The sequence below is a fragment of the Dermacentor andersoni genome, chromosome 1 (genome assembly GCF_023375885.2).
Source record: "Dermacentor andersoni chromosome 1, qqDerAnde1_hic_scaffold, whole genome shotgun sequence".
Taxonomy (NCBI): domain Eukaryota; kingdom Metazoa; phylum Arthropoda; class Arachnida; order Ixodida; family Ixodidae; genus Dermacentor; species Dermacentor andersoni.
In genome coordinates this window covers 303048091-303073990 of record NC_092814.1, presented here as the reverse complement: position 1 = coordinate 303073990, position 25900 = coordinate 303048091, and the positions used below count along the sequence as shown (strand labels likewise).

The window sequence follows — 25900 nt, the reverse complement described above, 5'->3', positions numbered from 1 at the left end:
TGATTGAGCCACCGAATTAAGACTAATTATGTAATTAGACGGAATGAAAAAAATGATGTGTGTATCTCCAAGCGACGGCAAACAACATTACCTTGGTTCTGTTCAGCTACGTGGTATTCGCATATATTTTAATCTCGGTGCATGATAATTGGGACACCCTGTGTACACAGGACAACATTCATTATATTTTTTAAGGAGGAGCTAGCCAACTAACAATTATTCCTGATGGTATGGATAGCCTATGCCTAGAGAATAAATATGTTTCTGTATGTTCACCTCGTTTCAAAACGCTTTGCGTGCTTTGTTGAGCCTGAAAGGAACCTGCAGACTTTAGTGACCCCTACGGCAGAGTCTTTCATCAACGGCGTGTGAAATGCACGTGAATGATATGTGTCTCGGTATTGCTTCTCTATCTAGTAGGCAATGCTAACAACTCATGAAAAAAAAAACTTCTTAAAAAATAAAATTATGGGGTTTTACCTGCCAAAACCACGATCTGATTATGAGGCACGCCGTAGTGGAGGACTCCGGAAATTTAGACCACCTGGGGTTCTTTAACGTGCACTTAAATCTAAGTTCACGGGTGTTTTCGCATTTAGCCTCCATCGAAATGCGGCCGCCGTGGCCGGGATTCGATCCCGCGACCTCCTGCTCAGCAGCCCAACACTATATCCCCTAAGCAACCACTTGGAGAAAAAAAAAGAAAACTGTTCTTATTATTTACAAGATTTACTAGGGACGGAAACATCACCACTTGCATGCAGAGCGCATAAATATGTATAGTTCACTCAGTAATCTAAATGAGGCCAAGCCAGACTCACTCGAAACCAGAATCAATAGCAGTGACGCTCAACAACGCTTATACTCGGACTCACAGTTAAAAAAAAAATATGACTCGCCATCACGGCCTGGGCCTGCGAAAGTGGATGTACAGCGAAGCTGTTGAAAACCACCACTACAACTGCTGAGGGGAGTATGCAATGCTTTATTGACACTAGAGTAATGCTAGTAATGGTCATATAGAGTAATGGTAGTAATGGTAAATTTTGACAACACGCCACCGCTTGGTCGTATTGGCGTTTCTTTTTCCCTTTGCCGCTCCTCGTATGCACGCCGCTCCTGTGGAGTGCTAACTACGCGTTGCCTAATCATAGTGGCGCTCCAGCAACAATGAAATCAGTTACTAGGTTGGTTCTTTTATATACTAAAGGCCAGTGACGTCACCCCCCATGTCGCAAGCTGCCGTCGCCGCGGCAGCTTGCGCATCAGTAATATTTAATGGGAAATGTATGCGGGGAGCGCTACGTGTTTCCCATTGTTTTCAGGAGCGCTTTATCATTGCCTCCTTACTAGATGCCTGAGGAATGGCTCGCGCTCCCAGCGGAACGGGCCTGCCCTCAGTTGTGAATAAGCGTCGCGAGGTGGCGTTCGTGACCGACACTATCATTCAATGAAAATGGTATTCAATGAAAACAGCGAACAGACAGTGGAGATACAGGGCCAGGAAATACCTCGGGTAACAGAATATAAATACCTTGGTATATGGATAAACGAAGGCAATAGATATATGGAAAGACAGGAAAAAACCATAACAGTAAAGGGGAAGAGAAATTCAGCCATAATGAAGCACAGAGCGCTATAGTGATACAATAGGTACCAGGTCCTCCGAGGTATGTGGAAAGGTATAATGGTTCCAGGACTTACTTTTGGAAATGCGATTGTTTGCTTTAAATCAGGGGTACAATCAGGACTCGACGGGAACCAAAGGTCAGTGGGACGCCTCGCATTTAGCGCTCACGGGAAGACTACAAATGAAGCTGTGCAGGGTGATATGGGCTGGAGTAGTATGGAAGTGAGGGAAGCTCGCAGTAAAATTAAGTATGAAGAACGGCTGAGGAATATGGAAGAAAGTGAATGGTCTGGGAGAGTGTTCAGATATCTGTACAGGAAAAACATTGATTCACAGTAGAGGAAAAGGACTAGGAAGCTTACCAGCAAGTATGTGGCCTGTAGGGCGGGCAACACAGCAACAAAGAAGGTCAAGCGGAAAGTCAGAGAGGCTGAAATAATCTCATGGGTGGCGGCAATGGAAAAGAAACCTGCCATGAGTAACTACCTAAGAGGAAAACAACGAAATCAGGAAAGGAACCATTTATGATAACTCAAATGGAAGCTCATTACTTTTTGAAGTGAGATCGGGATGCCTTAGAACACGCACCTATAAAGCGAGATAGGAAGAAGGAAGAAGAAGCATGTGCTTGCTGCGGTAAAGCTAGGGAAACGACAGAGCATCTTTTATTAGAATGTGAAGACGTCTACCCAGCGGTCTATTTAGGCACCACCGGCCTCCTTGAAGCCCTTGGGTTCAGCGAGAGCAGTGGAAAAGTAAACATGTCCGCAATAGGGATTAGTAAGAGGCGATTGGAGGATTGGTGGAAGAAAAGTAGGGAAACGACAAAAGACGGAGACGTACAAGAGCACAGTTCGCAATAGGGGATCAAAAAGAAATATATATATATATATATATATATATATATATATATATATATATATATATATATATATATATATATATATATATATATATATATGTATATATATATATATATATATATATATATATATATATATATATATATATATATATATATATATATATATATATATAAATAACGGAGTATGGTCCGTAAAGCTGGTCGGGACCCAGCACTCCCCTCCTCCCCCCGTTGACAAATAAAACTTTCTGCCTATGATGAAATACCTCGCGTTACAAGTTTTGTGAATGTGGATCGAGAGATGTAGAAAAAAAATGGTCTTAGGCTCAATCACGCAGCTTAACCGACTAAAACAAATATTGGATAAACATAATAATACAATTAGGGCAATTAGTATATTAATCAATCTAGTGTTGCACGCAAGTGTTGTGCACCATTCCATGCGACTGAGTCGAAACTACGGAATAGAGACTTGTGCTCCAGCTATACTCTCTTGCGTTCTGTTCGTAATTCACAGAGGAAAAAAAAATACAAAATTCTGTACACGAGGCTCTTAGAGTTGCCAGAGTGCCTGTGAAAGTGCAGCGGCCATGCCTACCTTTGGACCTCATTGCAGCTTGCGGGCAGTCAGAGTTGGAGTGTTCGGGAGCCTGCATCCCGTACTACCTCGTCTGCAACGAGCAGCGAGACTGCGCCGACGGCGCGGACGAGGAGTTCGAGTGTGAAAGTAAGCCATAGTCGCTTGCGCACTACAGCAGACAAGCAGCTCCCGCCGTGGCGCTCAATTTATGCTTCTCCCCCCCCCTCCCCCCAAGGTAAGCTGGCAGTCCGGCTGATGGGAGGACCCCACCCACTCTCGGGGCGGCTGGAGCTGAGTAGACACGGCATCTGGGGCACCGTGTGCGGCGACGGCTTCGGGCCAGCGGAGGCTCGCGTGGCCTGCGCCATGATGGGCATAGCCAAGTATGTCGTGACGTCATCCTGCGACCTCTTTTACAAGCAGAACCGATTCCGAAAGAGAACAAAAATCATTGGGTTCTCGTATACGTGCCCAAAACCACAATATAATTACGAGGCAGGCCGTATCGGGGACCCGAGATGACACTGACCATCCGGGGTTCTTCGAAGTGCAGCCAATGCACGGTACGCGAGCGTTCGTGCATTTAAGCCTCATTCAAAAATCATAGGAGCGCATACGGAATATAGTTTTCATTCTGACTTTGTGGCCTTTCACAAATGGGCCGGCTCACAAGCGAACGCTTACAAAACTTTCAGCCGGAGATCCGTCGTGCCCTGAGGTCATACAGGTGTGCCGCGAACTACACATGTTCATTGTGAATAATTAATAGCCTCGCTGTAACTTATGACGACTTTAGACAAACCGGAATTTTGTGATAAAACAACCAAAAGTTACGCATCACTCCTAGTTGATGCTAAATCATATAGCGCGATTCCTTTAGTCTAAGTACATTGCAATCAACACCCGTTGATCCTTCTTAACTTCTTCCCACCAGGCAAGCATAGGTTTATCGTTGCTGGAACGCCTTAGGAGATAAATTTACGATGCGCTAAAGACAAGCAAACAAATTAAACTCACCCTCGTAACTTCTTTCTTAAGAGGAAGCTTTAGCTCGAGTGCTCCTATCTAAATACATGTAAAAGGAGAATTCGTTTTTCTCGGCAACCACTGCACCAAATTTGACGAGGTTTGTTGCATTTAAAAGACAAACTTAAAATCTAGTGACTGTTGGTTTCGACTTTTTGAGTTAGGTCGTCAATTTTTTATTTAAAAATTGGCAAAAATCGAAAATTTTCAAAAAACGGAACTATCAAGTTTACAACTCTGTAACTCAACCCCTAAAAATGATAATACGATTCTGTGAATTGCATCTAATAGTACATCTAAAGCGGACAAAATTGATATGTTACACACGGATATAAAAAAATTTAATTATAGGGAAATACAACTTTCGCAAAACCGTTGTAACCAACGTAACAAATTCACGTAAGATGTAAAATGACATAATGAATTTGTCCGCTTTGAATGATCTAATGGATGCCGTTTACAGAACCGCGATATCAGTTTTTGATGCAGAGCTATGAATTTGTAAACTTCGTGCTTCTATTTTTTTCAAACGGTCAAATATTTGAAAATTGTTTTAAGAAAATTCAAGCCCTAAATCGAAATTCCGCTTGCAACAGTCACTAGAACGTAACTTTATCTTTCAAATGCAACAAATTTCATCAAAATCGGTCCAGGGGTTATCTCATAAAAACGTTTTTGCGTTTTACATGTATTTGAATAGGCCGCGTCGGAGTTGGGCCCGAGCTAAAGCTTCCTCTTAAGATGCCTTCATGCATTCCGCAATGGGACATTTGCTGCCAAAAGCAGAACGGTCACTTCGTAGTGGTCGAAGCGGGCGAAGTACATGCCTGATATTCTACAAAGAGAGGTGCCACTCGGGACGAGTCTCTGTGTATGTCAGCAATAAGCTACCAATGCTGGCACAAAGTTGCTCATCTTTTCCTTTCGCTGATCTAGAGCCAGCGCCACCGTGCTTCCCAGCCTTGCCTACGGCCCGGGCAGGGGTCCCATCTGGCTGGACGACGTGCATTGTTTCGGCACGGAGAGGTCTCTGGAAGAGTGTCGCAGCAACCCTTGGGGACACAGTGACTGCGGCCACGACAAGGACGTGGCGATCGCGTGCAGCGCAGACCGCGTCCAGCGGACGGCGCCGAGCATCGCTTCGTGTACGTTGGCCTTCGACCGAATTCCGAAACCCTCCGCGCCCTGCATATCGATCGAAGGCGCGCGCGTCGAGGAACCCTGCATCTGATGCCGAAGGCAACTGTTCAGCTTCGGCTAGCGTTCGCAATGGTTAAACAGACCCTAAAAAGGATTACTGCTATACTCATCTTCGATGGCAAAACAGCCACTCAAACGTGACAGAAGACGCCTGGCGATACCGCCTCGAAGTTGCCGCACCAGCAGGCCGTGACGTCGCAAATTTTGACGGCGCTCACACGGGTCTAGTTCACTGATTATCGGTAAAGAAGGACTATACGTTGCATCCCAAACGAACCGCAGCCCCACAGTGTCGAGGCATATTCGGTGAGACCGAGTGGAGCGGTAGGTTCGAGCATCATGCGTCGCCGCTTATACGTGCGTGAATGCTGTATCTGGTCTTCATGCGTAATTTGTTTCCCGCACAGATAGAGACATCTGCGGAATGCCAAAGTACCAGCCCCGGATGGACCAGGCATCAGCGCTGTTCCAATATCACGCGAACAGGAACAACAGGATCATGCTTCGCAACTTCAACTCAGGTAACAAGTTTCAGATGAGACACGCAGATCTGCATGAAACTATAAATGAAACTATAAGAAGGGGGGTTGTTACCTATACATGCTTCAAACCTTATCCGCAAAAGCGCGTCCCGGGATACTGCGCCTGGATGATGTCTTCTCTGAGCGGCACACGGTCATCGCTGTGCGCTATAAGGTCGGCAGCCATTAAATGAAGCAGGCTGGAAGATCTATCCGCTCTAAAGGCGTCTGACTTGCAAACAGGTCGCATGCGTATGATATGTGCCAGCTGTTTTCTTTGATTTCAAACAGACAGTTTTTTTAAAAAATGGCCTTCGACAGGCAGCGTTTTTCCGTATTTTCATGTGTATTTCTGAAAAGGTTAAAAACTAGCTGCATGAGAAATCGTGATGTCCAGTTAGCTAATTGCAAAAATTCAATAATTAACTTTTTTTTTTCATTCTTCACTTTAGGGCTCACGTACCAATCGCAACATTGCAGTAGAGCAGTAATGAAGTCATATCTACTTATCATCATTCCTAACGCTAGCTCCCCTTTCGAGATATCCGTCCTTAATATGTGCTAATAAATATGTGGACGTTCTAACTTACAGTTTTCCAAAAGCGCCTTTCTGTAGCAGTTCAGGGAGATGAGAACTGAAACGCAGATGTATATATTATAGAAGATATTGGGGACGAATATCTTGAAAGTGGTGCCAGCTCCTGTACTATTGATTAAGTAAACGCGCGACTACCCTTAATGCTCGGCATCAATTTTGCAATTGCAACATGTGCCTTAAAGCGAATAACAAAAAATTAACTAGTCAATATTTTAATTAGATACCTGGACATTGCGATTTCTCTTACAGGTGATGTCCGCCTCTTCCGGCAATCCACGTGAACAGGGCGAATCGCACTACCCGCTTTATGCAATTCTTTTTTTCAATATCTGTTCGAACTAAAATAAAAAAATAAACATAATCGGTACAGTTGGTGCCTGTTCCGTCACGTGGGTTTCTTTGCTGCCGTCATTTCACTCCACAGCTCGCTCGCGGCAATGACAGGCTCATCTGCTCATCATGGGCGCGATTTTTTTCTCTCTCTCTTTTTAACAGAATGAACGAATTCGGCCTATCCGAAAACAATTGTCCAATCATCATCATCATCATTACCATCCTACTTCCATGTCTACTGCAGGACGAAGGCCTCTCCCAGCGATCTCCAATTCTTGTGCTCGCTGATTCAAAGTGATTTCTCTGACAGGCAGCATCAAATTAAGTATTAAATTATGAGCTTTTCACGTTTCAATTAAAGCAATTCGTGGGCTTATTAAAGTCAATCAAGAATAATTTTGACCACCGATAGAGAACATGACGAACAGAGCTCACCCTCCGGGTTACCACAGGTAAATTTGGGGATGGACTGCGGACGAGCTTAGCTCGTTCGCGACGCTTCAGGAGTTCAAATATCAGCTAGACTTAGCGATCAAAAACAGGCAGCTTAAAAATATCGAAAGCATATCGAAATAAAACATCCGCGAAAAAGAGCACGAGAACCGCGAAGGAAAATTTTATGTCGCGCATATATATATATATATATATATATATATATATATATATATATACATATATTGTGTGTGTGTGTGTGTGTTACAGATAGACGGCGAACGAACTAATTACCCTTTCCCCTCTTCTCTCTCTTTCTCTGGCCTGCGTGTAGCCAGGTCGCCGAGGAGACGCATCAGCGGGCGCATCGTTGACGGTATACCAGCCCACTACGGCGCCCACCCGTGGCTGGTGGACGTGCGTCTGCGGGACCTTTCGGGCGAAACACTGCATTGGTGCGGAGGCACCATTCTGACCCCGGACTTCGTTCTGACTGCTGCCCATTGCTTCAAGTACGCGCACTTCGCTGTTTTCCCCCTCCTCTAAACTCAGTCAGGTCTGGTGCCGCTCTTACTTATCCGATGACATTTCTCAAATGCCGCAGTTGCTTTGAGGAGGAAGAAGGGAGCGACTGTGTGACTCGTTCGTTGCGAGAAAAAAAATATATATAATAATGTGGAATGCATTTATCTTTTTACGCATTCTTGCTTTTATTTATTTTTTTTAATAATTGAGTTTTCTTGTTTGTTCGTTTTCTTGCTGTGTGCGTGACAGGTTTTCGCCCAATGTGTCCCAACTGGTCGTGCGTGTCGGACAGTACAAGTTGTACGCACCCGACCCTTACGAGCTCGAGTTCCAAGTTGAGGCCATGCGGGTGCACAAAGATTTCAATCCAGGTGAGCCTGAGTCCACTTGTGTGTACCAGCGCGCTCACTGTATTTTGTCATGTACATGCTTTACAGCGCTAAATAGAAAGCGAGATGGAGGGGAGAGTGGCATATTCATTAATAACGTAGATTTCCTGCAGCAGAAACTGTATGCCATTGGACAGCCGCTTTCGCTAATTTCACGTTTGTTAGCATGCTTAACTAGTGCCGGCTCTTGCGAATTTCTTTTCCGTAGCGTACCATCTGCTCTGCGGATACGGGCCGTTTCACACAAAAATTCTTATCCACAATCTATCGTTTCTCGCTGACTTTCTAGTGCTTTCAATATTTTTTTTTTGTTTTATCTTTAGACAAGCTATCGAATTTCCAATTATACTTTTGTAAGGATCGAATAAGGCTGCTTGCAGGCCAGAAACGCTCACCTGTAATTGTTGGCCTGCAGCCCTTATTGCTTTGTTTTTGTTTTTCTCCTCGTTTTCGCTCTTTACCTTCCTGTTTACTGAGGGAATGGAGACGTGTCTGAATGAATCATAATTTCAGCGCGCTACTTAGAAGCTTTGTTTGTGCGCCTTTGCTCCTTTCATGTCTGTCTCTGAACAAAACAAGTGTTGGTTGTATTGGCTTTTACAACAGTAACGTTCTTCGTTTTGTCTGAGCAGATTGAATGCAGGTCACATATAACGCAATGACACTCTTTTTTTGTTCAATTGCGTTCTGTGCTCAACTTATAGTTCACTAACAGGACGACGTTATATAAGTGGTGTCCAAATACACACCCCAACGACGGTTTCCTTTGGTAACAGAAACAGATCTAGAAGGCTATGTTTTTGCTGGCTGCTTGCGCCGCCAGTGATTGCGGAGCCTGAACACGTCATGACCGCCATATTTTAGACAGCACTTTTCGGTAACATTGGCATGGCGTTGCTTCAGTAAACGGGGAAGGGCGAGAAGAATGACAACCGCGGGACAGCTGACCGAGCTGGTGACCTTGGGAACGTCAGCTAGGTGAACTGCCACAGAGAAAAAGAAAACACACACACGCACACACACGCGCGCGCGCGCATACACATACGACGCTAAAACTCGCAACTTCTTTTTTTCTTTTTCTTTTTTTTTTACGACAGTCACACGTAAATACAAACTCATTATTATATTTTGCATAAGATTTCTGCATCGTCTGTAGGCAACTTATTCGCCTCTGTGTTTCGCCTAGCCGACGCATCACCAACTCAGAGGTTTACTTACAATTCAATTTTTGGATGAGCCATGGAGGATATTCGACGTCTCAATTCCAGAATTCATTTCTTTGCAATATATGAAGATTTTCTCGAAATTCTTTATGGACATAACTTCTATATCGTTGCAGTATTCAGAAAAACAGACATGTGCATTCAAGCTGCTCAACAACGAGCACTTTACCAGATATATATGCGGTATTCAGGATACAGTCACGTCTATACAGATGGCTCCAGCACAGCAACCTCTTCAACTTCAGGATTTATTATACCGCAACTCAACAAACAAGAATCATTTAAGTTATCTCGTGCGGCTTCGTCCACAACGGCTGAACTATTCGCCATCCTATGTGTGATAAAATTTATAACGTCAGTAAGAGATGCGCAAAAATGGGTAATTTTCAGCGATTCATAGGCGGCTCTAACATCACTCTGCAGCACAAAAGACAAAACAATCAGTGATAGTATAATATACCAAACACTTAAGGACCTCACAAAGGCAAGCCAAGCGAAACATGAAATAGCATTCCAGTGGATACCAGGGCATTGTAACATTCCTGGCAATATAGCGGCCGATGAAGCAGCACGACAAGCACACCTCAAAGATAATGTGGGCCGCTCCCAATATCCAAGAATGAATTACGCTGCATTATAAGCACAACGTCTTTCAAAATGTGTATAAATACGTGGTTTTACCAGAATTCTAAGAGCTCGGATTTGTATCATATTGATCCGTTTATTGAATTCAAATTTTCATTTGTCATTAGACAGAAATATGGAAATCCTTATTCATCGATTAAGGCTAGGCACTGCCTACACAAAACATTTCTTACGTAGCATTGGCCGTGCGGAAACCCCCGAATGTGATAGTAGATTCGTAGATGAAGACATACATCACCTCCTTCTAGATTGCCCACATCACGACACACCAAGACGCCGACTGAAATCAACTCTAATTACATTAGACCGCAGACCTTTCAGTTTAAAGAAACTTTTTGGTGCTTGGCCAACAACGGCCATATAGAAGAGCGCTTTAAAAGCACTAAAGACTTTTCTTGAAGACAGCGGCATTGTTGGCCGTTATTAACGCTTTTATTGTTCCTTTCATTTCAATGTCGCTGTATATATGTATGTGTTTGTGGATTATGTTATGTTGATTGTTCTGTTGTTACTATGGGCGCTATAATGTAAAACTATTCCAAACTTTTCTATTCCAATTCTGCAATCAGCCCACCGCGATTGGTCAAAAACATTTTTGGACCACCCCCACTTCACCTGTCTGTCACGCGACGTCACAAAAACCTCGATAGCTCCCCATCTGATATGACGTGTACACACTGATTATGCATAATTTGACCGAACAAAACAAAAATAGTTATTTCTGATTAGACGCCTTTTCACTATTAGCCCTCGGCTATTGGTCAAAAGTTTTTGGGCTGCACCCACTTCACCTGCCTCTCACGCGACGTCACAAAACCGCAAAAACTTACCGCGTCAAAGTGACGTGTATGCGTTAAAGATGCATTAATATGTCGAACAAAATTGAATTTTCTTCTGAATAGCTGCAGGCTGGGCCGCTATTTTGTAGCGATGCCTTATGCCTTATTCTATGCTATTCTTATCATCCACCACACACGGCCGCCTGATCCCGTTGATAATGTGGGCAGACCGTCGCTCTGACCACTGGCCAAGCGCGAAAAGCTTGAAAAAGCATAGAATCGGAAAAGGCATCGCTGCAAAATACCGGCCCTGCCCCGTTCCGAAAGGAATAAAAGATGGCTGCCACCGAACGCTCTGGTACTGGCTACTTGCCCCTGCCGGAGAGCATGGGTTTATTTGCGTGTAATAAAACTTTTTGCGTGGCCGTGTAACATTTTCGAGAACTTTCGGCACGTTTACGACCTCGTTCTGCCAACTCTTCTTTGCTGAGGATCCGTTTTAGCGTCATTCTTAAGCTTCCGTTGCATGCCGCCGCGATTGTCCACGAGCCACCGCAAGCTAAGTAAGAGAAAGCGGACCAATCGCAGACGCCGGCACCACGCTCTACTTCCGGTTATCGATATTCACTGCAGTGGCTCGGCCCCATCGAATCCCTCTCCACTTGAGCATGCTCCTCGCCTCTTGTGAGCCAATTAGATAAGACAAGCCACTCAGTGCAGGCAATGTTATTCGTTTTTCAAGCAAACAAATGTGACCTCCTATGAACAAGGGGAGCATTTGACTGGTTTGTTGAGACAGCCCTGCGGGTGACCGCCCGATGCGTGCGTCTGCGGTTACGCAAATTTGACGTCAGGAGCTTGGAATAAAAACATATTGGAATAGTTTTACGTTATACGGCCCTATATGTGATAATGCATTTACACGATGTATGTATCACCCGCTGACTAGAGACTGCATTATTAGGCGACAGTATCATTTGTATTTTTTAGACTTTCTTCTACAAAACTGTGGAGTCATATAACTTGTACATTGTATGTACCATGTGTTTATTACGTCATAGGGTCACTGTGAAAACCTTGCTTGACAAGTCCTGGTGCTTGTATGAAAAGGTTATTTGATATGTAATCTTGAACCCTGTATGTTGTAGGCTACAACCATTGAAGAGCTCAGGAGTAGCCGGCGCCTTCAATTGTGCGTCAACATCTCATATCATATCAATAATTAAAAAAAACTCAGAGCTTAGTGGAGGTCACAGTATGGGTATCATATAACCAAGTGGGGGTGTACTAACCATCTTTGGTTAGTTGCAGTAACTTCAAACAAAGAACAAGAGAAACACTCTTCTGGCAGCTACTCTATGCTAACATGTGACTCCTCTCCCCTGCGGATCAATTTTGACCACCTGGGGTTATTTAACGTGCTTGTATATATAAGTACATGAGCGTTCCGGCATTTCGCAGCGATCGAGATGCACCCGCAGAGGCCGCGATTGAACCCGTGACCTCAAGCTCAGCAGCGCAACGTCTATATAGAGTCATTGTGATACGAGGACGGGTCCTACGATAAAGCGGCAGCGTCACCTCCTTAAAGGGACAGTAAAGAGAATCACTGAATCGGTTTAAAATTATAAGGCATTCTTTAGAAACTCTATTTTCATTAACTTCGTGGCGAATGGGTTGATTATTGTAATGGAAAATTCATGTCAAAGTTCCTTTTTTTTTTTTAATTTCGCGCCGGAACACCAGCGAGGGTACGTTAGTGCGACGTCAAGAATTTCAACGCATTTTGTCGCATTTGGGCGATTGTGGCTCAGTGAAAGTTCTCGAAACTTGGTACTTTCAGTCTTTAGCTCTTCTTGGGTGTAATGTAGTCAATCTTTACCGATAAAAAATTAACTAGACCCGAGAAGACACTCTCAAAATTCATGACGTCACGGCTATAGATCGCGTGGGCACTCCGAGGCAGCGTCGCCATCCGCCTTTCGTTTCTGGCTTATACCAATCCTTCTCTCGCGATAAGAGGGGCTTTTTTTTTTTTGGCACCGTAAAAGCGTAATTTATTAATGCTGCTCAAATAATTGTTCTCTTTAATGTACATTTATATAACTATTTGTACACACACGCTCAGTACTGTTGACGTCTTAAGGATGTTTCAGTAGCGTGAGCCTGTTAACGCAGCAGATAACAAATGTTGCGTGCTTGACACACGAAAGCCGAGCCTAAGCTACTCTATACTGGGACAGGGACCACAAGCAAAGCAATCGCCAGCTTCGACTGAGAGGCTAGACCCGCCAGTTGTATACCAACACCAGCGTCACCACCGGCATGTACACCGGCAGGCGTCTCCCCCTGGATGCGGAAGTTGCTCGTGTTAACAGTATGAGCAAAATGTCGTTGAGGCACTTCTTCAGTCAGAGGGATTGCGCGCTTTGTCAGTTCATTTACAGTTTCGACGCAGTCCACCGACCCTAGATATGACTCAAGTTTCAAAAGTCGAACAAAGCGCCAAACCGTACATAGGTGAATCAGTGCAACGCGAACGCTTTCTATTCATAACTGTGCTCCGCCTAATATATCGTCTCTTGCAATCACATTTTCCGGAATGCACGGAAATGGAGCAGACACTTTCTACAACGACATCTGCCTGCTGAAAATTCGCGCCACGGAGCAACACAGGATACTGTTCAACGAGTACGTCAAGCCCGTGTGCCTACCGACGAAGCAAGACAGCTACGTCGGCGGCAGCTACTGTATCATTGCCGGCTGGGGAAAGACGTTCACCACTCAACGAAGGCAACCTCGTAAGCAATGAGCGACACTACAATTATTGTAGACTTATTTTGAGACGACATGGCTTGAAAGAAGCTACCCGCTCAGGGTCGGATAATCTCAGGGCCCCAAATGGTGGCCCTTCCCGTCCTCTTAACAAACGGAGCCCCCCTTCCGCTATTCTCAGGAATTTGGGCCCAGATCTGCAGTACTTAGCCTCCCCCCTCCCCCCCTTTCCATCTGGCGTCTTTTGCTTGCCAACCGGATTCGTCAGGATCAGTGTTGGGAAAACATTTTCTTAACGAGTGCCGTCCCCAATTGGCCGCCGCTGGGGCGGTCCACTCTATGTCGCGGTGATCCGTGACTGTAGGCGCTAAATGAGCAAGTGCTCTTGCGTAAGAGGAGTTTTACTAGTACGATCCAAGAGTGGCAACCACCTTCTTCGCTCACATTCGCCCTAAGTTGTAGATGTAGCGCCTGTGGAAATGGCAAAACCCGCTCTGGGGAAATGACCACGAATCGGGTAGCCCAAAATAACATACCGGGTGTTTCTGCGAAGGATTTAAGTGATTTTTGAAAATCACGTGCGGCAGATAGCGGAATTCCAATTCTTGCGCTGTACTGCGGAAGCGGGCGGACATTGTTGGCACGAGAAATCGAAATGCGTAATCGGCTAATTAAAAAAGAAATCACTAGTTCTGTTTTTAACTACTTACTTTACGGAACATATTGCATTTTACAAATTGTAGCTACCGAGGTGTAAAGGGAAATGTAAAGGTCATTAACAACAGTTGCGAATAGGTAGGTTCTAATTATACGAAACACAATTTGGAGAGTGACATGCATTGCGCATTCGCGACTCCGATTTACAAGCTTTAAGGCAGCTCGAACTATGGTTCGCGAGCGTATTACCTACGTGCCTTATGCCTCCGAAACACACGCAGAGACGCCACCACTCCGGGTGTGCGTTGCCACTCACTAATACTGCCTTGTCCGCCAATTACGCAACAGCTCCGTGGTTAGAGCTTCAGGCAAAGCACGTCATACTGCCGCAAGGGCACGTCTTTAATTGGCAGAGTTCCTTTCCGCCGTGTGTCCCCGATGCAACGTGAATGAAACAGTGCCACACGAATTCTTCATGCACAGCCAGACTTCTTTTTACGCTCACAGCGTCCAGCTATGTACGATCACCTTTTCCATACAGGAGGTATACAGGAGGTATGCCAGAAAATGAAGGGCCAATGGGCCACACCAATCAGTCGGTTTTTTTTTTTCTGCAGAATGCCAAGAAATTTTGCACTTGGCAAAGTCCATGTCTGGCCTCACGCACAGAACGAGCCCAGCGAAACGCGGTGCATGTTTGTGCTGGTTCGAAAACAAAGCGCACGTGATTGAAGCGGTATGGCGCGTTGGAATCTCATTTTATGGCCATTCTTCGGCACTACCTTTCACCTATATCTCAGCTGGCAGAGATGATCCCACCTCATTGTGCGCAGTGAACGCAAAATAACGATCTCTGTCGCTGCGACGCAGTTCTGGCGAATTCACGTGGCACTAGTAGTGTTTTCCACCAGCACGGCGGAGGCCCGATCTGTCATGAAGAAGGCGAATTCGACCACGCGCGTTTCGTTTCAATTTCCGCTATACAGGGCGTCCCAACTATCATGCACCAAGGTTTAAAGATACGCAAATGTCACGTAGCTGGACAGAACCAAAGCAATGTTAGTTGCCGTCGCTTGGAGATACTCAGATTATGTTTTGCATTGTGCCTACTTACATAATTACTCTTACTTAATCAATCAACTTCTCAAATATTATAATTAGATAAAAAAGTGTCAGTGAAAAAATTGTAGAGGAACATAAGAAACTCCCGATACAGCTTCGCGTTGCTCAATACGTGCTACATAAGCGTATTTTTCCGAACGTGAAAGAAGCCCGCGAATACACGCAATATTGCCGCGCGACTGGCCGCTCGAGGCACTCGAGGCCGCTCGAGGGGCGTTACAACCACGAACTTCCTCCGCCCCGTCGGTGCGCCACTGACTGTTACACAAGGGTTATTTACTTACGTGTCGTTCTTCTCTCTGGATGCACCTCTCACCATCCTCTCCTCGACAAGTATCAAACATCTCCTTGGTCCTCGCGGTATCGCCGCATCGATGTATCACAGTGAGCATCCGCCTTAATTGCATGGTGTTTACATTTCGGTGTAGCATGCGAACGCTGTAGTTCATAAGTATAAACATTGCATGACATTCAAGTTGTGAGCTGTGCGGTGCATAAACATCCAATGAGATTACACGTCGCATATAACGAAAATAAGGACAATTCAAAGCATCGAATTTAGTTTAGTAATTAACCACTTTACGATAGCTTCGCTTCACATAGATTCCAACATGCGCGTTGAATATGTATGTATTTCTTGTCAATGTTTACAGTTCTTACGCTTACTGTTTCTCTTGCAAACATTTGTCTTTCTTTTTTTCTAACCAAGACACAGCCCTCCAAGACGCAAGTGTGTCCAAACGTCCTTCGTTAGAGCTCGTACAGAATCCGTCAACTTCGATTTCTGAAGGCATACAGAAAATTAAACAAAAATACGTAAAACGGGTCTTGTCGCTGAGCGTCTCGGCAAAACGTACACTCGGTCGCCTGTGCTGAATTCTCAGGTTCTGCCGTGCTGCAGACAGCAGCAGTGCCCCTGTACCATCCCGGAGAATGCGAGCAGCCTTGGGTGTACGGAAACAGAATACAGCGGGGCATGTTCTGCGCGGGCCACGCGCACGGCGGCATGGACGCTTGCCACGGCGACAGCGGGGGACCGCTCATCTGCCGATCTGTCACTGGTGAGCACCGAGTCCGCGCTAATCAAAAGGCCTGTCGGCAGACTTGTCATCTGCGTAACACTGTCTTTCCGGAGACGCAGATGTGGGCAACCAAGTTGGTGGCGCCATCTTGTGGCGCGGAGTTAGAACCAGAGCGGCGCGCGCAGCTATCATTACAGCGACCAACGATATTCTACTTATCTGCGTGGTGCAATGCGTCGGCAGCGACATAATCGTTGACATGCACTCTTTATTTTTTCTCCGGCGAGAACGCCCGTGTAACATTAAACTTTTCTAACGTGTTGTGGCTGGACAACGCATCGCAATCACAAGGTGCTTTGTCCAGCGCTGCTATACAGGTTTTCCCACATAACTTGAGCCAAAGCTTTAAAAATGAAAGGCACTCCTGACGTGAGTTGAACCGAATGCATAATGGTGGCACTGGCCTAGAGTTCCTCACGTTATTTTTTATTTTCCCCTTAATGGATTCGTTATGTTTAATTAATCACCTTTTTTAATACTGGCTGCAGACCACAAGTGTGATACGCAAAGTTGTAGAGCACCTTGAGAAACCTCTCAATAAATTGTTTCCAACGCGATATATCTCACCTGGTCCTTTTTTCCGCGTTCCAAAGAAAGCCCGCGAAATATGAAAAAATACCACGTGACGGGGCGCTTGCGCACTGTTATGATGCGGCTCTCAAGCGTGCGATGGAGGAACAAGGTCGTCTGCAGCGATACTGGCCCGCGACAGGGCGTTATATCTGGTGTAGGTATCTGGGCATGCAGCTTTTATCGCATGACGGCGCAAATGCGTGCCGCTGGCCGAGCGGTGCCGAAGCGATAACGTGTCTAAGGAGACGAAAGAGAACGAGAATATAGCTTTTTTTTTTCTTTTGATGCTGGAAATGGGCAAGAGCTGGCAGCCTGCCGACGGAGTGTAATGGGGTTGGATGGGGAGGCGGCGTTAGGGCCGGAATGATTTTCCAGTCCAATCCAAATGATTTTCCAGTTTCAATCCAAAAAGCGCCCTTTCATTATAATGCGTGTTCGAAGAGGTCACCATCTGCTGCAATGCACATTTGGCATCTCATAGGCACATTTTCCAAGGCGTTCTTGATCATGGTATCAGGGATGGCTGCAGACTTGTCTTATTTTTTTCTTTTAGGTTCTCTGATGTTGTGGTTGGTGTCCGCTATACTTGATCCTTGACGTAGCCCCAGAGAAAGAAATCGAGGGGAGTTAAATCTGGCGACCATGCCGGCCAAGCAATGGGCCCCATGCCGTCCAATCCAGTGCTGCGGGAACACTTCATGCAGCCATTTGCAAGCTTTGCTGCTGCCATGCGCGGGAGCATCATCATGCTGATACCAAACATTCTTCATCCTAGCCAATGGAACTTTGCCAAGAAAATTCTCAAGCACCCCATCAAGGATTTCGTTGACGTATCTTTCGCCTAACACGGGGCCAATGATAGTGCCACCGTAAATTCCACCATCACACATTAACCGACCACTGATATTGGTGATGTGCCTTCGAAACCAAGTGATGGTTTTCGTCGCTCCAATTATGAGCGTTGTGGATGTTCACTTGGGTATTACGGGATGAGGTAGCTTCATCGGTCCACAGTATTTTGTTGACAAAGCCTGGGTTCTCTTCCGTCTTGATTATAATTCAGTTTGTAAAGTCCTTTCGATATTGAAAACCGCGGGGCTTCAACATCTGGTGCAGCTGCACGTGGTACGGATGAAGTTGCCTCTTCTTAAGTACTCTCCACACTGAAGACTTTGACACTTCAGCTTCAGCACCCACACTACGAACACTTGCATGTGGGTCTGAAGAAAACTTTGACAGAATATCTGACTCCACGTCCTCGCCTAGGATTAAAGATTTATGTCGTTTCTTCGTAAAAGTCACAATCTATCTCAGCGTTTCATATGCACGCACAATCGTGATTGAGCTTGGACGCGTACCTGGAGGCCAACGTTGAAATAGCTCAACTGCACGCCTTGTGTCCACTTGACGCACCTAGAGCCAAAACCATATTCGCTCTTTCCTCATTGGAGTAAGCCATATCTGCTGCTCAACGTTGGTCACAGCCAAATAGCGGTGCTGTGGGGAAAACGCAGGGATACGGGCTCCTGACGAGCACTAGATATGTTGCAGTTCGCTGGGATTGGCTCAAACGAGGTATTGGCGGCGAGGAGTTACGGAGTCGCCATCTATCGGAAGCGCCTCGCTGGCGTAGTATGAGGGATCAGGTGGCGCGCTCCTCATAGGTTTTGCTGTCAGCGCTCACTGAAAACACCACGCGCAAGCTCTCCCGGACATTTCTGTAAATACTTACGAAACGAGAGACGTTTTTTACTGTCTAAAAATACTCTTGGGCAAACTGAAAGTACAGAATCGTTTACAGACGCTATCTCTTTACCGAATATACGTACAATGAACGCCACTGCGCGCGGTCGCCGCGATGGAGTCTACCGAACCGGCTTCTTGCGTGAACGGTAGGTAAACGCTGAGAGCAAACTATGTGAAATATGTTCTTATAGTGTTTGTATAATTAAATGGAGCGTAATAGAATTAAGCCTCAATAAAGCGATGGCATAGATTCGCAGCGACCGACTGCGCGTCTGCATGCTTGTCCGCGCACTGTTTCGCTTTCGCCGCGTGCGCGTTTTCGCACCGTGCCATGAGCTTTAGGCCGCAGAATATGAGCATTTGACAGTGTACAAGCAACCATTGTTGCCTGGGTGCTATCAGAGCTGTTCAAAAATAATTTCATTGTAGAGACTTCGATGCCTACGGGGAGGGGACTGTGATGTGCCGTCGCGACGATTCAATATTTTTTTTTTCTTCTAAATTCTTGGACGTTTCAATATTATTTCTCGAGTTGCGTCGCACTGTATGTTTATCGGTGTTCTCAGCGTGCGATTTCCCGCTGCTTCTTTTTTGTAATCCAGTGCATTAATCCATAACACAAACATGACCATATGCCATGCTTTTTTTTAATGTGCTTCTTACCGCTCCCTTTCCACTCCAGTGAACTTTCCAGTATCTATAGCATCGACAAGTGCATAGACCGAACCGTCATGACATTAGTCGGGCAGCGGACTCGGGCGAGCGTGTCAGTGCGCGTTTTCCGAACATCGCAGACCTGGTGCCGTAGCAGAAATCTTCCTCGCGTCTGTGCTTGCTGCATACCCGAGTTGTAGGCGATGACTAGTTGCCGGTTTTATGTTTCGCGAGCCAAGCTTCACGCAGCTTCTTGTCCTGCGGCTACGTGTGAATAAGGCTGACACCGGGCTCCGTTGCGTACGTCCGGCACTGCGGCACCAAGCAGTAGCCTACCATGTTGCGCGCCTTCAAAGGCAGCCACTACCTATTGTAGTGCTTTCAAGCGTTATAAAGGAGACACTCGAAGCGGGAAAATCTCGCCACTAAATGAGGACCGCAGCGTACGAGGGAATTTAAACTCTCGTTTTCAGCTCGCTTCGGCGCTCCCGAAGCAGCCGCCGCGGCCGCTATGTCCACGTGATCCCTAATAGCACGTAACGCCGACGGTGGCGCCAGCTTTTCCAGTGGTGGAGCTCGAGGCCAATAGTCGCAATCAAAAATACGCGGCCCACGGCTACGGGCGCAGGAGCGGCTGCGGGTCCACACCGCGGCGCTGCTATCTCCATCGGGCTAAAGTCCCTTGATAATTTTAAAGTAGCGACACTCTTTGAACTCTGCCGCCGCCGCACGACCTCCTCGCCTCCTCCTCGCCCCTTGCGTGTTCCCCCCGCGGCAACCAGTTTTGCCCCCGTTTTTCTGCACGACGATTGGTCTCCCTGCCGTTGCCCTTGGAAACGCGCGGATCTTGAGTTTTGCTTGTGTTTTTCTTTTTCGTTCGCGCCATTTTCCTCCTGAGCACCGCTGGCTCGGCGCTTTAGCTCGGCGTAGCTAACGTTGTACGCTGTGTTTCTCGTCTATGTGCTAGCGCTATGCCGGGCTGTTGCGCATATAACTGCAGCAAGAAGCCTGAAGATGGTTATGCCGTTTTTATGATACCACAATGAAAGCGTGACGGCTTGCGTAGGAAGCAGTGGCTGCATGACATTGGCCGAAATAACTTTGTTCCGACAAAGAACAGCGTTCTGATGAGTCTTTCTTATAGCTCGTAGCAAAGCATCCCGTAATGCGGCATTATTTTTTCATTCTTCCGGCCTGCTCATCAGCGTTTTTGTTGCGGTTGTCCTCAGTATGCTTAATATTCTGGGGCGGCTCCATCACTTCGCACGTCGCTAACTGTTGTTATTCAGTCGGAAGTGCAGTATTATTGATTCTGCTTTGTGCCCTGAAAAAAATAGTGGCAAGTATGCCCGTAGTATTGCAGGTGATGAGCGTTAACTAGTCAAAATTGAGCTTTTTTTAAGTTTTAAGGCGAAAGCCTTTAGATCTTTATGCTTCAAGGTTGCGTTGTAAACTGGAAGTATCACGTGACCCAAGGAAGGCCAGAGGTGATCCAAAGCATGTCCACCCCTGTATAAGATAATGATTACCCAAGTTAATTAATGAATCATTAGTGGTTGACATAAGGTGGATTAGGGAGGATTAAGGTTGGTTAGAGTGTATTAAAGATTAAGGTAGATTAGAGTGCATTACGAAGGATTAAGATGCATGAATAAAGGTTAAGGTGCGTGGAGGAGGATTAAGTCGGATAATGGTGGATTAAGGTGAAGTGTTGATGAAAGGGTATTAAGACCGATTGGGGTGGATTAGGGTCATGAACAAGGATTAGGGAGGATTAAGGTGGATAAAGGAAGATTAAGGTGAATTAGGGTTGGTAAAGGAGGATTAAGACCGATTTCGATGGACTAGGGTAGATTAATGTGGATTAGGGACCATGGAGCTGGATTAGGCTTGATAGAGGTGGATTAGGGTGTATTATGGTAGATTGGGACCATTAAGCAGGATTGAGTGGGAAAAAAGTGCGTGAATAAGGATTAAGGTGGATGAAGGAGGATTAAGGCGGATTATGATGGATAACGGTTGATAAAGGAGGATTAAGACCGCATAGGGTTTGGGGGCGATGTAGGTTGATTAAGGTGGATTGGGAGTATTAAGGTGGATGAAGGAGCATTAAGGTGGACTAAGGTGAATTGGGGTTCATTGTGTATTAAAACCGCTTAGTCTACCACAATCCTCCTAATGCACATTCATCGACCTCAATCCTCCTTCATTCACTTTAATCCACCGTAATCCATGAAAGTCCTCCTTAATGCACCCTAATCCACCTTCATCGACCTTAATCTACTCTAACCTTCCTTAATGCACTTTAATCCTCCTTGATCAACCGTAATGCTTCCTCATTAACTTTGATACACCCTAGCCCACCATAATCCTCTTTAATACACCTTAATTCCTCTTAATTCACTCTTATCCTTCTTTGTGCACTTTAATCCACCATAATCCACTATGATCGTCCTCAATGCACATCAACGCACCTTCATCCACCCTAATTAACCTCATCGACCTTAATCCAACCTAGTCCTCCTCTATGCACCTTAATCCACCTTCATTCACCCTAATGCACCTTCATCGACTTTAATCCACCTTAATCATCCTTAATTCACGGGAATTCATCTTAATCCAATCACTAATCAATCATTACTTTGCTAATCATTAATCATCTCTTATACGCGGCTGCATATGCTTTGGTTCGCTTCCCGCCTTCCTTCGGTCACGTGATATTTTATGTAGCTCACAACGGGACCTTGAAACAGAGGTCTAAGGCTTTCGCTTAATAAACCACACACAAAGGGATGTATCACAAGCAATACTAGATCAGACGCACGAAGTAAAGCGTCTGATCGTGTGGCAGAAAAATTGTCTGGAGTATAGAACTCGCCTCAAAACTCCCTTTAAACCAGTATACCCCGCTAATACGGCTTTAAGAAAAAAACCAACCTCCTCATAGACGTTGCCTCCAGCATTATCGATGCTGTTATTAGCATTTCTCAAAATTTTCAACCCCACTGGGGCGCGCAACTGGCCCAAAATAACACACCTCCATAGAATCCTGCGGCCCGTCCGCGGGAGCCGAGGAGGAATAGCGTGCCGTGCGCAGCCGGCGGGCGAGAAGAATTGAGGAGGAAAGCGCCGTGAGGAGGAGAGTGTCGCTACTTTCAAATTATCAAGGGGCTTTACATCGGGCGCCTGCTTTGAGGCTGCACCGAGTGACGCCAATCTTCGCCCTCACTCTCGCGAGGCCAAGTCATGCGCTTGACAAATTTCAAGTTCGGCGTTCGGCCATAGGGAATGGTTCGGCTATTTCACAGCCGATGGTCAGTGCACAGGAGGGCGCTTTTATTTTGCTTCGTTTGCCGTGCTGCCGTAGTTCTTGGCACGGCGGCAGCGGACAGCTTCCGGGCACGGCTGGCAGGTTAAGACGATTTCTACAAAATGAGCCTAGAAACGCTTTCGCCTTAAACGAGAATGGAACATTAGTCAGGACGGGCGTTGACACCAACAAAGTGGTGACCCTTTGCTTGCTACTCCTATGCACCAATGCCTTGACATGGCGTCTTTCGTTGAGAGCCTGCATGCACGTGCGCCGTCCATTCAAACGCCAAGCACGGAAGCGCGGCGTAGACGGGCGCGACGCGCACGTAAACATGAAACGTGAACCAAATCGGACGCTGCCAGGTATACGTTACGTGCGTTCAGCCGAACGGCCGAACGCGAGCTGGCGCGGGGAGGAAGGCAAGCGCACACTGACGAACCAACTCTCTTTCCAACTGACCGTCAGCTGCGAAACAGCCGAACGCCGAACTTGAAATTTCTCAAGCGCGTGACTTGGCCGCACGAGCGGCACTAAAAGGGCGATGACTGGCGTCACTCGGTGCACCCTCAAAGCAGGCGCCCGATGTAGAATTACTGTATATGCTACCAAAGGTAGCAGAGTTGCGCGTCTGTTTTATCAGGCCGCTAGCGCCTCACGTGGTAGTCAGCGTCATCACGTGGTAGTCAAGCAACCGTGCATTGCGGAGAAGCAGATGCTCGGGCCAATTTTTGTATTTCCCGACGCCGCCGCTGCAGCGAACTGGATTGACACAAGTTATCGCCAGTCAGATTCAAAGCGAATCCGGCCTATCTTGGCGTTCGCTGTTCGCGTGCGGGCTAGCTGCGGAGAGCTAGCTATGTAGCTATGTCAATGTAGCTATGCCAATCCTGTGAGAGAAAAACTTTCACTACACTCCCACAGAAGGTTACTTTTGGAATCCCTGCTGTGAAAAGGCACATAATGAAGTGGCACTTGCAGGTGTGGCTGATATCCAGTGCCTGCTAGTAGGTGGGTACGTTTCTACAGCAAGTTTAATGGGGTACCAGTGTCGAAATATAATGGTTGGTCAGTGATTCACTAGTAATATTTTAGACTGCCTACACGTTGAGAGCTTTGGCACATAAGCAGGTATCCCTAATGCAAAACCCAGTGCCCATTATCCAGTGTTCAGTGCAACGCCGGATTATGGGCCCAGTGCCGCGCGCTGGATGCTGGGCAGGCGCGGCGTACTCGGAGGCGCTGGGTACTGGTGCGAAAAATAGCTCTAGCGCGTTAAATACGCGGTGCCTGGACACCGTATATATATATATATATATATATATATATATATATATATATTTTTTTTTTGGAATACATAAAGCAACAGAGAGCGTTTTGGTGCAATAAAAAAGAGAAAAAAAAACAAGGTCCGGCCAGGATTCGGTCGTCGGACCGAGAGATCCCAAGCCCGGTACTTTACCACTACGCCACGCCAAGAAGCAAACATGAGCGGATAATTTGCCATGTCAAGGATCGAGAAGCAGTTTTAGTTTCACACAGATGTCTCGCTCAGTCATGGTAGATGCGCTATCGCCCAGAAAATAAAACTCACGCCTGTACCACAAAGAAAATTTTGCTGTCCGTATTCAGTAGCATGCTCGGAAGTGCCACAACATCGATTTTCATTTGCGACTGGCGTTTTCACTTTGAAAAAAGTCCGAAATGAACCGCCGACCCGGGACGCTGTATGGGCTGTTACTACTGTTTTGGATAGCTGTTTCTTGTTCTTCACGCGAAGGATATGCAACGTTTTCTTAGTTCAGTGATGCCTTTCAGTCGACACGTCTGTCTAGTCATATATCTTCGTCAGAGAAGCGCAGGCTATGCCGGGAGCCTTCGGCGACAGCACATATATACCTGTGTTTATGACGCGTCACATCGGCGCTCATCGCTACTTGTGCTGGCACTGTAAACATGAAAAAATGGCTTATTTAGGAACACCGATGCGAAAGCTGAAGTATAGAGTGATTTATCCATGTTAGACTTCTTGATTCCTGAGCCTAGGCACGCCGAGAGCGTGCAGGCGGACTCGGCGGATACGCTAGGGCTAAGCTTCGGTGGCGACCGATCTCGGCGCCTTTTTCTTGACGATCTTATGTAGTCAGTTGTTTCGATGCGCTTTGTTTGCGATTAGGCGGAAAAGCAGTCCAAAAGCGATGCAAACCCGCCCACAGTAGATCGAAGATACGGTAGGCATGCCGCCTGCAACAACGGAGTGCGGCTTCGCCGCATAGATTCGGTTGCTTCCCAGGCAAGATGGCGGACCTACGCGCAACTATGCTACCTTTGGTAGCATATACAGTAACTCTAGCCCGATGGAGATAGCAGCGCCGCGGTGTGGCCCCGCACCCGCTCCTGCACCCGGAGCCGTGGGCCACATATTTTTTATTGCGACTGTTCAGGCGCAGACAAAAGTGGTATACGCCTCGTGCACCGCCTATTGGCCTCGAGCTCCACCACTGGAAAAGCTGGCGCCACCGTCGGCGTGACGTGGTATTAGGGATCACGTGGACATAGCGTCCGCGTCGGCTGCTTCGGGAGCGCCGAAGCGAGCTGAAAACGAGAGTTTAAATTCCTTCGTACGCTGCGGTCCTCATTTAGTGGCGAGATTCTCCCGCTTCGAGTGTCTCCTTTACAACGCTTGAAAGCACCACAATAGGTAGTGGCTGCCTTTGAAGGCGCGCAACATGGTAGGCTACTGCTCGGTGCCGCAGTGCCGGACGTACGCAACGGAGCCCGGTGTCAGCCTTATTCACACGTAGCCGCAGGACAAGAAGCTGCGTGAAGCTTGGCTCGCGAAGCATAAAACCGGCAAACAGCCATCGGCTACTACTCGGGTATGCAGCAAGCACAGACGCGAGGAAGATTTCTGCTACGGCGCCGGGTCTGTGATGTTCGGAAAACGCGCACTGAGAAGCTCGCCCGAGTCCGCTGCCCGACTAATGTCATGACGGTTTGGTCTATGAACTTGTCGATGCTATAGATACTGGCAAGTTCACTGGAGTGGAAAGGGAGCGGTAAGAAACTCATTACAAAAAAATAATGGCATATGGTCATGTTTGTGTTATGAATTAATGCACTGGATTACAAAAAAGAAGCAGCGGGAAATCGCACGCTGAGAACACCGATAAACATACAGTGCGACGCAACTCGAAAAATAATATTCAGACGTCCAAGAATTTAGAAGAGGAAA

At 46.5% G+C, this 25900-nt stretch overlaps 1 protein-coding gene across 1 annotated transcript in view; it reads left to right on the top strand.

Moving 5' to 3' along the window:
• The window catches only part of LOC126548371 (neurotrypsin-like), a gene marked incomplete at its 5' end in the record, with an annotated part of 58469 nt that overhangs the window by 19988 nt on the left and 12581 nt on the right, over positions 1 to 25900 (top strand). The window contains 8 exons of the mRNA XM_055063514.2: positions 3112 to 3222; positions 3311 to 3458; positions 5038 to 5246; positions 5709 to 5822; positions 7520 to 7697; positions 7960 to 8081; positions 13368 to 13547; positions 16185 to 16361. Of these exons, the coding sequence (XP_054919489.1) occupies positions 3112 to 3222; positions 3311 to 3458; positions 5038 to 5246; positions 5709 to 5822; positions 7520 to 7697; positions 7960 to 8081; positions 13368 to 13547; positions 16185 to 16361 (1239 nt within the window). The remainder of the gene's footprint in view (positions 1 to 3111; positions 3223 to 3310; positions 3459 to 5037; positions 5247 to 5708; positions 5823 to 7519; positions 7698 to 7959; positions 8082 to 13367; positions 13548 to 16184; positions 16362 to 25900) is intronic.